The following is a 12,646-nucleotide window of genomic DNA, read 5'->3' on the forward strand; positions in this document are numbered from 1 at the left end:
TCAGTAGTTAATAAATGAAATACACTAGGAAGTGATGTGGTGGAGGCTGACTCCATATACAGTTTCAAATGTATATATGATAGAGCCCAGTAGGCTCAGGAATCTGTACACCAGTTGATTGACAGTTGAGAGGCGGGACCAAAGAGCCAAAGCTCAACCCTGCAAGCACAATTAGGCGAATACACATTGAGACTCCATGAACATGCCGATGCGAAGAGGCCCAACGCCCAGGGGCCCAAATGTGGTAGATTTAGGAACCCCATCTACAACATTTGCAGGCGAAGAAAATGCAAGAGGAACGAATGACTGCCAAGGGACAGGAAAGCCGGAACTGAGGCAAAGCGATGTTTTTTTTTCCGTAGTATTTTGTTTACAGGTCGTAACTTCATATCACAGAAGAAAGCAGAAAACGAAGCCCACTGCCAACAGGGTTGTTCCATCAGTTTCAGAACTGATCAGGTTAGCCACCCGAGAGCTGGGGCACCTGGTGGTAGTAATCGGTACTAATGAATTTCGAGCTAGTTTGAGTGAATTCCTTGTTGTGTGAATAATTTGCAGAGTTGAATGGCACTTTCTAGGCTTCATTTTCTGAAAACCCTCTAGTTGTCTAAAACATTACTCACTTTCTGGAGACTTATTCAGGTGGAGTGGAAGATTGTCACTTGCTCCCTGCACCTCTGAGTGGGCCGGGTTCTGATTGTGGCCCCTAATAGGCCAAACAGAACTTTTACGTCTTACTAGACTTTTAGTAAAGAGCTATCTCATCAAGATCGCTTCAGGTAGCCTCTAGGGCTCCTTCAGAAAGAGGCATTTCATTACATTCAATGCTGGTTCTTTTCATGAGCCAAGGTAAACTCCACTACACCCTCATAGAGCTATTATATCCATATTAATATCACTGATATAAAACCCAGACAATAATAGTTTAAATTAATGTATAATAACTGCATTACCCCATGAATTAATGTATGGCAATAACTGCACTTTGATGGTTAACAAATGCTGCAAGACGCCTGGTCAGAGACCGAGCTGTAGGGACAGTAATACTTAGAACCACCACAAAGTAAATGCAAGGTATACATTAAGATTAATTAAAGAGTTGTACTTTTTATATAATAAACATGAATTGTTTTAAACATTTATTATTGGGATACATATGAACAGGGAAACATGTATGTTAATGTGAAAGAACCCTTAAACATGTGATGCAACAGATTCATGCTGGTTTAAAAGTATCTAATGATTCTAAATTCTATAAAAAGATAATAAATTTTCTACTGAAATTAATCATATTTGTATGTCATGAATTATCCAATTATATTTATACATTGTTTCATGTAAATTCATTTTGTATTTCTTAACCATACAGTTATGAATAACTTTTTAGTTAGTTTCTGTTTATTGAAAACAAAACATGCTTTTTTTGGATTAGTTCAGTACCACCAAAATGTTGAATGGCATGCACTTATCAGATATGACTGTGTGAGTGAAAACCAATAATATTAGTAATCTACAGACATGCAATTGGAAAGTAAATAGAATATTAACCCAAAACGATTCCATATTAGTAAATATAGCAAGTTCTCCATACCTGGAAGCTAATGCCTGTGACCACAACCCTGAGCTGAAGCAACAAGAAGTATGTAGTAGGGTCAAAAGCTGCCAAGTTGACAAAAGCCAAATTGTTGTAGAGACAGTAGAGAAGAGCAGGCACCATGTACAGCCCCAACACTGCAATATTTGGTCAGTATCACCCTTCACTTTACAAAGTTATAAGAATGGTAACTTTACAAGTAGCCACATGTACTGAACAGCGACCAAGGTGTGAGTCTCAGTGGTTAAGAACACCATACACCAAAGGCATAGCAATGTCAGTAGGAGGACAAAGGCATGGTAATTATATACTGTATTATTTCTATTTAAATACAACTGTGTTTCTGTACATTATACAGACATATTTTAGGTCCAAAAGTCTATTATTATTATTATTACTATTAACCCTTTAAGTGCACAACATATCATATGATGTGTTCAGTGACTTGCAGCAACTTGCATTCCACATCATATGATGTATTGGAGTACTATGCAAGATTTAAACGGCCCGCGGATACACGGGGTTCACCACACCTTCATCAGGGCTCTTGTAAACAGACGCCATTTTTTTTTTAAATCGTGGGCCAAGTTCCCGGGTGTGAGGGGCCTCAGTATTGAGCTACCAAGCCTGACGCACACAGCATGAGCTCACAGCACTGCTGTTCAGCTTGTGACCACAGCATCGCCTAAAAATGCCATAATATGCATGTTCATACTATTATTTAGCGATGACATTATTACAGAAGACCCCTGACTGTGATAAAAATTACCAGGATTCTGATAATAGCAGGATTATTGTGATAATTAGTGCTGTAGTGGGAGGAGTAATCTTGGTGGGAATGGAGGGAGGTAGCGTTGTCTGCTGACTGTGTGACCACCTTTTACTGTCTGGACTCACTATACCAGCTTAGTTGTTCGTTATGGTAAACAAAACATGCAGATACTTACATATAACGTCTGTATATAAAAGCAAAAACAGTATGGTGGGAAGAGAATGGTGGCGAGTCAGGTGAGATGAGGGGAGGGAGGGAGTGGCAGCCAGTGGCGAGCTGCCACTGCCACTCAGCATACCAACCTAGTGGTTCGTTATGGTGAACACGAATGTAGATATTTATATATAACGTGTATATACAGTGTAATAACAGCAAAAGGAGTGTGGGGGAGAAGCCATTTTGGTGATGAGTGTAGCAACATCTGCATGATTTGTCATGTTTGTAGGGGTGGCCACTATGCTCTTTGGGCATTATACCGACTTAATTGAACAGTTATGGTGAACAAAATATGTAGATTCTTTTATATAACATCTGTATATAGGGTAATAACACCACAAACAGCATTGTTGGGGGTGAAATTTTAGTGCGTTTGACCTTGAATGTGTAAGGGAAGCAGCCGCCACCTGACTGTGTGTAGCGACGTCTCTTAGTGCCTGAACTAACTATATCAACTTAGTTGTACAGTTGTGGTGAACAAAACATGTAGATACTTATATATAACATCTGTATATAGTGAATAAAAGCAAAAACAGTATTGTGGGAGGAGAATGTGGGTGAGTCAGGTGAGTTTTTTTTTTTTTTTTTTTGAGATATATACAAGAGTTGTTACATTCTTGTACAGCCACTAGTACGCGTAGCGTTTCGGGCAGGTCCCTGGAATACGATCCCCTGCCACGAAGAATCGTTTTTTCATCCAAGTACACATTTTACTGTTGCGTTAAACAGAGGCTACAGTTAAGGAATTGCGCCCAGTAAATCCTCCCCGGCCAGGATACGAACCCATGACATAGCGCTCGCGGAACGCCAGGCGAGTGTCTTACCACTACACCACGGAGACTGTAAAGGTTGAGGGAGGGAGGAAGTAGCAGCCAGTGGTGGGATGCCACTGGCTGCCACTGCCACTCAGCATGCACACTTAGTGGTTCGTTATGGTGAACATGAATGTAGATACTTATATAACGTCTGTATATAGTAAATAAAAGCAAAAACAGTATGGTGGGAGGAGAATGTGTGTGAGTGAGGTGTTGAGGCAGTGAGTGGCAGCAAGTGGCTGATTGGTGTGTGGCGATCACTCCTCGTTGCTTTTTGACTCATAATAGCAACTTAGTGGTTCGTTATGGTGAACAAAACATGAAGATACTTGTAAATAACCTGTGTATATAGTGTAATAACTAACAAGTATTTGTTCACTGCTTCATGAACATAATAATTGAATCAACAATATGCACACCATATTTATGAGTACAGCGATGATTCACTCATTTTATTATACAAGTATATCACACACTACACACTATTGAATAATATTACAGCAAAAAAAATATGAAAAATCAATCAGAGACATTGAAATAATTTGGTAATTATTTCTTTGTGGCCACTCCTGCCTAACAAATGGGAGCAACAGACCGTCTGGGACGCACCCTGAGTCAGCGCCTGTTTTTGGCCAAACATCCCCACCCTATAGCGGGTAATATATGCCACTTACAATTTTTTATTATTTTTCCCATGATCAGAGAACACAAATTAACAGGTTTAGAAGAATTTTTTTTTTTTTTTTTTTTTTTTTTTGGGTATGCGCCTGTGGGTGAGAAATGCTAAATAGCCCGGAGCCACACAAGGGTTAATATTATTTATGCATCTGATGATGGTACGTGATGAAGTGAACCCCCAGGGACTGTGGAGCATGTGTAGTATGTATTAACCCCCTTCAAATATGCATGTCAATCTGGGATGAATGTGCCATTTTTGACCCACTGCGTGAATCAATGAGGGACAGTTTAATGTAAGATACAGTATAAGATTTGAAGATTTCACACATTCATAGAACTCTCACTTGCTTCCTCAGGCATCATGATAAATAATAATAATAAAAAAAACAGCATTGAATGTAATGAAACGCCATTTTCAGGGTGAGTCCCAGAGGCTCCCCGGAGCTATCCAGCCTGAATGGATATGTATAACTTTCTGGCATCAGTCAAAGTGCTAGGAGTTCTTGCCTACCGGAGACCACGAGCCAGAACCTGACCCCCTCAGAGAGGCACGAGGAGCAGTGGCCTATAGAAACCCCCTTGTGATTGGGAGCATTCTATGTCTGCCATCGACTGAAATAGGCACCCAGAAAGGTAGGCGCCCCAAAATAAACCCCCTATTCTTGTGAAAATATTGCTACCGAAAGCCGAATGAGTGGACAGACCTCCCCTAAACAAAATTATCAAACTAGCATGATGTCATCACGTCGCCTCGCTGCCGTCTGCACAACCCCCCCCCCCCCTCCACCCTGGGAGGGGAAGGGGAGCCCCAGACCACCCGAGCCGGCGATCCAACTGGCAGTTCTTGGCTGGTGTGATTACCAGCCGGTTGAGTGCCTCTGGCTCCGGTTTTGTTTCAGTTCTCTGCTTTGTGGTGTGGGCTGTCTCTACCGGTGGGGTGAGAGCCAGGAGTGAGATTCCACAGTACTTGGGCTGCATGCACCTAGGGCTCTCTTCCCTAGGTGCCCTGTAAGTACTGCCCTGGGGCTTGGGGCCACCTTCCACAAGTCACCTTGGAATCTATCTCCTTTGTGTCTTTTACTGCTCGGTACTGGGCCGCCATTGGAGTCGGCTGAGGTTTTGTTGCCCTTGTTTGTCTCTGTGTAGGAGGTAGTTTTCGTCACTGGTAGGGGCGCAGGGTACTGCACAGCTAGTTTTCACCAATAACAGTGGCTGGCTCTGTTTTGCCTGGGTACGTTGTCCTCTTGCAGGGTTTTTCTTTTGTTTTGTTTTTGCCTCGTGGGGGGGGGTCTGCCTTTGTGGTTCCCCTTTACTGTTCTAGGAGTTTATATATATTTTTTGTTTGGTGGTACTCCCCGCTTGGCCCCCCCATGAGTGGATACGTCCCCGGGGTTCAGCTTTTAGAAGTTTGGTTGGTAGACTCGGGTGCCGGTTCGCAGTATCCTGCCTGGGCTTCCCTTAGCGTGTACCCATGGCTAAGGGCCCTGGAAAACCCCACAGGGGCTCCGTGGTCCATTGGATGTGGCCCCTGAGTCCCCCCTCGTGTCTTACAAGTTTGGCAATTGGTCTGTCCCCTTGTCTCAGGGTGACGCTCACCGGTTGTGCCTCCGCCATGCTGCCTGTTGGGTCGTTGTTTCTTTTGACCGAGAGTCTTGCAACGGGTATTGTCTGTATGTGCTCTCGTTCACCCAGGCCACTGCTAATGATAAGCGGGTGCAGGCAGCTGCGGAGTTGCATGCTAGGTTTAGGTTGCTGCAATGCTCTAGGCTGGTTGCGGCCCGGATGCCCCGGTACTGCCCCGTTTTGATTGTCGGGGTCCAGACTTTGGGGTGGGGGTCGCTTCAGCTCTGGTTCCTTCCGCTCCTAGTCCTTCCCATTCTGTTGTGCATACTTCCTTCCCTTGCTTCCGGCTCTGAACCGTAGGCGGGCACCTACGGTTGTTTTGGGGCACCTACCTTTCTGAGTGCCTATCCTGGTGGATGGCAGACATAGAATGCTCCCAACCACAAGGGGGTTTCTATAGGCCATTGCTCCTCATGCCTCTCTGAGGGGGCCAGGTTCTGGCTCGTGGTTCCTGGTAGGCAAGAACTCCAAGCACTTTGACTGATGCCAGAAAGTTATACATATCTATTCAGCCTGGATAGCTCTGGGGAGCTGACGGGGCTCCCCCCAGAAGAAAAAAAAATGTGGGCACCTTTATTGTGGATGTGAGAGCCTCAGTACTGAGAGAGTGTGCAACCATGGGTATGGCATACTGCAGCAGCTCTCAGCACCACTGTGAAGCTTGTGCCCACAGCCTCACTTAACCCTTAAACTGTGCAACACATCATATGACGTATTGAGTAACTTGCCCAAAAGTGTGCATCACGTCAAATGATGTGTTGGAGTACTACGCAATATTTAAACAGCCCGCAGATACAAGGGTTCACCGTCACCTTCATCAGAGTTCCTGTAAACAGATGCAATTTAAAAAAAAAAATCATGGGCAACATTCCTGGGTATCAGGGCCTCAGTACTGAGTGAACCACCAAGGCTGGTGCACACAGCATGATCTCACAGTACTACTGTTCAGCTTGTGACCACAGCATTGCCTAAAAATGTCAAAATATATATGTACATGCTATTATTTAACGATGATAGTATTACAGAAGACCCCTGACTGTAATAAAAATAACCAGGATTCCAATAGTGGCAGGATTGTTGTGATAATACGCCATACTCAATCATTATGGAATCCGAGGCCATGCACTGGACTATATCCAACCCTATCTTAGTGATAGACACCAATGTGTAGCCATCAATAATATAACCTCTCCCACTCTACCAATAACCGTTGGAGTGCCACAGGGCAGCATCTTGGGACCTCTCCTATTTCTTATATACATAAATGATCTGCCTAATATCTCTAACATTCTGAAACCTATATTGTTTGCTGATGATACTACCCTCATCTACTCTAACCCCAACCCACATACACTAAATAATAATGTTAATAATGAACTAAAAAGAGTCCACTTATGGATGTCAACCAACAAACTAACACTTAACATAGAAAAGACCTACTACATCCTATTTGGAAGCAAATCTACAAATGCAATTCAGCTTCAGATAGACAATGCAAACATTAGCAATAAAAATGATGGAAAGTTTCTTGGCCTATTCCTAGACAAGAGACTAAACTTCAGCACCCACATACAACACATAACTAAGAAAGTCTCTAAAACAGTTGGTATACTCTCCAAAATCAGATATTATGTACCTAACTCTGCTCTCATCTCTCTCTATATTATGCACTAATCTATCCCTATCTTAATTATGGTATCTGTGCATGGGGTTCAACCACTGCAAACCACCTCAAGTCCATCATCACCCAGCAAAAATCTGCTATCAGAATAATAAATTCTGCTTTCAGACAACACTCAGCCCCCTTGTTTAACTCCCAAAACATGCTAAACATAATCTTACTCCACAAATTCTCTTGTGTCAACTACATTTACAAAACCCTGTTATTAAATGCAAATCCTGCTCTGAAACTCTCCCTGGACAGATGTAATAGGACCCTTTATCACCACACCAGAAATAAATATCTCTTTGATATCCCCAGAGTCAAACTTAATCTGTGTAAACACACTATGCAAATAAAGGGACCCAGTCTATGGAACTCACTCCCTAATGAATTTAAAGGCTGTCCAACTTTTGTGTCATTCAAAAAACCAGCGTTGAATGTAATGATACGCCATTTTCTGGGCGAGACCCGGAGGCTCCCCGGAGCTTTACCGGCTGATATGCTAATGTCAGACTTTGGCATCAGTCATGTGTATGGAGTTCTAGGGCCTACCGGGGACCACGGCCAGAACCTGGCCCCCTCAGAGAGGCAAGGGGAGCAATGGCCTATAGAAACCCCTGTGTGGTTGGAAGCATTCTATGTCTGCCATCGACCGGGTCAAGCATCCAGAAAGGTAAGCATTCCAAAACAAACCCCTATTCTGGTGAAAATTGCTACCTAAAGCCGAACTAGTGGATAGAACTCTTCAACAGAAAACAAGGAAACTAGTATGACGTCATATGTCACCGCGCCGCTGTCTGTGAAGCTCCCCTCTCCCCGGGAGGGGGAAGGGGGAGCCCCAGACCTCCCACGCCGGCTATCCACCCATCAGTTCTGAGGCTGGATGTCAAAACACGCGAAAAACAGCCGACCGGAGGGAGGGAGGGTTGCCGGGGAGCCTCCGGGTCTCACCCAGAAAATGGCGTTTCATTACATTCAACGCTGGTTTTCTAGGGGGAGCCCCGTCGGCTCCCCGGAGCTAACTACCCACAGAGGAAGGTCAAAGGGACAGAACCGGGAGGCGGACACCACGCACCCCCCCCCAAGGAGGCGAGACAACTTGCAGCAAGCGCCAACCCAAGGCGCCACAGCCCCGAAAAGTCCTGGGAACAACACGAGAACAACGAGCAGCAAGGCCCCTGCACGAACACCAAAAATCCATGCCCGAAAGATCGCAAGGCCACGTCGCCCAGACAGCAGCGAGAGCAGCGAAGCCACGAACGCCACAGGCCTGAGGGAAGAACACAGGCAGCTTAGCCGCAAGAACACGGCTGACCACCCGGGACACTATCACCCGCGAACCGGGAAGAACAGAACCGGATCAACGCAAAACGCGCTCCGGACCCAAACGCCGTGGCACGCAAACAACAGCGGAGGGCCGCCACTGAACACAAAAGACAACACACCCCCGGCCCGACCAACGAAGCCCCAACAAACCCTGGACCCCTCCAGAACGCAGCAGCCCCACCCCGCGCCAGAAAAGATGGAGACTGCTGCCACGGAACAACCAAAACGCTAAAACCGAAGGAGCAAGAAAACTCAGCGACTCGACCCCCAGAGGCAAAGGCCAAAAGGAAAGAGCCGACGAAAAAACACACCGGAACCGAAGGGGCACTACCAACCGAGGAGAAGACAGAGCACGCTGACCAGAGACCAGGATGGTGCAAGCGGCGCACGAACAGGCCGGAGGTGAAACGACGCACAAGACAGCTGACTAACGGTGCAGAAGCAACACCAAGACTGAAAGCAAGCTGAAGCGGCTCCGCCCGCGCCGCACGAAAAGAGGCGACAGTATGTGGTAAGACGACGGCCCCCAACCCCCACCAGAAAACCAAGCCGAGAGTAAACCAAGCTAACAAGAGTAACCACCTAAGAAGGGACAGGAAAAGGAAGGACCGCCAAAATACCCCATACTGCCGCCAAGAGAAGCACGCAGGTGGGACACCTACTACGAAGCCACCCGACCACCAACCGGAGGCGAGACCACGAGGCAGAACATAAGCAGCCCCGACAAAGCCCCTCCGAGCCCAGGAAAAGGCGGAGCCGCGGGAAGATCTCGAGCGCGACCACCGAAACCCAGGCGGCACAAGGAGATGGAACGTCTGCCGGACAGAAAAACTACCCAAAGCATGCAAGCCCGCCAGGAGTTCAGAAACGACGGGTGCGACGCGAGACATCGCAAGACCCAAAAACAAAAAAACCGGCAAGGCAAGCTAGGAAACCAGAGAAGGCGGAAGGGTCGCCGCCAGAACAGTACCCAAACCAAGGGGTACGAACAACTGCAATAGACCGAGACAAAGAAGCACATCACAGGACACAGGCTGACAATCGCCTAAGAACACACGCAGAACACCCCTGCTGCAGAGGAGGCAGGAAGAAAGAGCAGAAGCACAAGAACCCCAGGATAACAACCAGGGGTGGACAAACAGGCAGGGACAGAAAAAAAACCCACGCAATCCCCAGGCACAAAACGGCAGCAAAGAGCCACACCACAACCGGACACAGGAACAAGGACTCGCCACCGTGAAACACGGTACCAATGCACACGTGCAGCAGCAGCAGCAACAGGCACCAATGCAACATCCAATATGTAAATAGCAACTCCCTTCTGCAAAGGCAGAGAACGGAGCAGGCAGACCCCAGACAGGGCCAACGGAGACACGCCAAAACCCCGCAGGCCCAGAAACCTGCACCAGGCAACCGACGGCGGAGAAACCCCGCTCGATACCTGCTGGATGAGGTACTGGGAGCTCTTTAACACCTCAAACCCGGCCCAAGGCCAGGCTAGACCGGCCAGAGGGTGGCCCACCAGGCAGCTGCTAGCAGCGGCCCGCCGGCCCACATACCCCCACAACCAGGACGGGCCAGAACTGCCATACGAAAACAGGCTAGTGGGTATATAAACAACTCCGCATCCAGCGCCCGGCCAAAAGACGCCAGACCGCAGAAACTCACCTGGCGAACGGCGGCACGAACTTGACACGACTCAACCGTGCCCAGAAGAACCTGGGACACCGCCAGGTGAAGACGCCAGAGCCGGACCCTGCCGGACCTGCAGGAGAGCAGGGAGAGGCGAAGGAGGCGGTCCACACCCATGACACAGGGAAAACCGCGGTGTCCTCCCCACAACTGGGAACCAGGACACCCCCGGCGCGAAGGGGCACATACCGCAGCCAGGGAGAAGAACGAGAGGCGAAGCACTGTAGCAAAAAGGTCGCAAAACACCAGCACTGAAACACCGCCCAGACCAAAACAAACTCCACGGCGTATGCGCATAACACGCTGGCCAAACCGCACACCCTCTCTGCGGGAAGGCGCCAGCCAGGACTACTGCACGAGAAAAGTAGCCAAAAGAGGAAGCAGGAACAATAAAAACCGGCCAAAGAAGCAAAGAGCCCAAAAAGGAACCCAACCGGGCGACAGGCAGCCCAACCGGGTGACAAGTAGCCCAACAGGGCGACAAGTACGAGGAGCCGACAGACGTTCCAATAATGCGGGAAGTAGCGAAACACCTTCCCGTACCCTCGAGAACACAGAAGCCGACACTAGTCCCGAAGGCACACGAAGGCGCAGGCGCACCCGAGATCAGAAGTCACGCAGAACCCCATCGAACGCGGAAACATGACGAAAACACCGTCCCAAAAAGGGGTGGGAGGAAACATCCACCCACAGGACGGAACCAACCGACTCAAAGGCCAAGGAACCGAGCCCGGGGAGGGGCCGACGCCCAACAGCACGTACGGCGAATGGGGAGGAAAGACCCCACTCCGCGTAACCACAAGCCCCGCCTAGAGGGGGATAAAAACCCCCACGGGGTCCAACGGGGCCAAGGCCCCCCCAAGTCAGCCCCTCCCCAGCCCCGGGGCCGAGCCGTTCCCCCAAAGCCCCGGCCGTACCAGAAAACCGGGGCAGCCGTGAAACACAAAGGAAGGGAGCCCACTAGCAGACTCATACAACACGGCTGGAGGAACAGGCTCAAATGCTCCCGTCACCACCCCGGAAGGGGAAGTCCCCGAGACTGCCCGAGTCTCAACACCATCAAAAACCCCGCCCTGAACCTACAGACGGTAAGGAACCGGATGCAGGCAGGAAGGGTGATCCAGGGGAAAGACAAGGGGGCGTGGATGGAACCGAAGCAACCAACACCCCCAAGTCCCAAAACGAACTACAACGGGGCAGCCCCGGGGCTCCCGGGGAGGAAACCACGAGAACGTTGCCACCACCAAGGCTCAAGTGCAACGCCCTGCTGCCCGCACCCGCTTTGTTAGCACAACTGGGTAACCGAGCCACAACGAGCAACCAAACTCGCAGGACTCCGGGTCGAAGGTGTCACCGACCCCACAGGCAGCAGACGGAGGCAAAACAGAGAGTCACCCAGAGACAAAGGGTGAGAGCAACCCTCAAACTCGCTGGAAGCGAGGGGGGGGACTCTGGGGTCACATCCATCGGACCCGTGCGCCCCCAGGGGTTTCCCAGGGTCCCGAGCGTTTACTATAAGAGGACCCACGCTCAGGTAATCCCAGGCAGGGTACTGCTAACCGGCACCCAAAGCTACCAAATAACTTTCTAAGAGCTGAACCCCCGGGACGTGTACACTCACGGGGACCTAGCAGGGGGTACCACCAGAAAATACTCAGAACACAAGGGACACAAGGGGCAAGAACGAAGGCAGACCCCCCCACCAGGTAGATAAACAAAAAGAAAAAGAAAACCCAGCAAGAGGACAGCGTACCCAAGCGGAACAGAGCCGGTCGCTATGATTGGTGAAGACAAGCTGCACAGTACCCTGCGCCCCACCAGTGCAAAAACTGCCCCTTACTCTAAGGCGAACAAGGGAGACAGAACACCCAAGCACACAAAGAGCGGCCGAAAACCAAGCAGTAAACGGCCAAGCAGGGGCAGGGCCCAAGGAACTTGTGGAAGGTGGCCCCAAGCCCCAAGGGCAGTACTTACAGGGCACATAGGGAAGGGAACCCTAAGCGCATGCAGCCCGAGTACTGGAGAATCACTCCCGGCTCACGCACCACCTAGAAAACAGACACCACACTCTAGGTACAGTGCTGAAACAACCACTGGAGCCGGAGCACATAACCGTTGCCTATAGCATCAGCCGAAGAACTGATGGGTAGATAGCCGGCGTGGGAGGTCTGGGGCTCCCCCTTCCTCCTCCCGGGGAGGGGGAGCTGCGCAGACAGCGGCGCGGTGACGTATGACGTCATACTAGTTTCCTTGTTTTCTGTTGAGTT

At 49.0% G+C, this 12,646-nt stretch overlaps 1 protein-coding gene across 3 annotated transcripts in view; it reads right to left on the minus strand.

Moving 5' to 3' along the window:
* Positions 1-12,646, minus strand: part of senju (UDP-galactose transporter senju) — a 207,281-nt gene that overhangs the window by 103,059 nt on the left and 91,576 nt on the right. For all 3 annotated transcript variants that reach the window (XM_069315610.1, XM_069315609.1, XM_069315608.1), the window contains one exon: positions 1,592-1,731. In XM_069315610.1, coding sequence (XP_069171711.1) covers positions 1,592-1,731 — 140 coding nt within the window. The remainder of the gene's footprint in view (positions 1-1,591; positions 1,732-12,646) is intronic.

This window comes from Procambarus clarkii, chromosome 81 (assembly GCF_040958095.1).
Source record: "Procambarus clarkii isolate CNS0578487 chromosome 81, FALCON_Pclarkii_2.0, whole genome shotgun sequence".
Classification (NCBI taxonomy): Eukaryota; Metazoa; Arthropoda; class Malacostraca; order Decapoda; family Cambaridae; genus Procambarus; species Procambarus clarkii.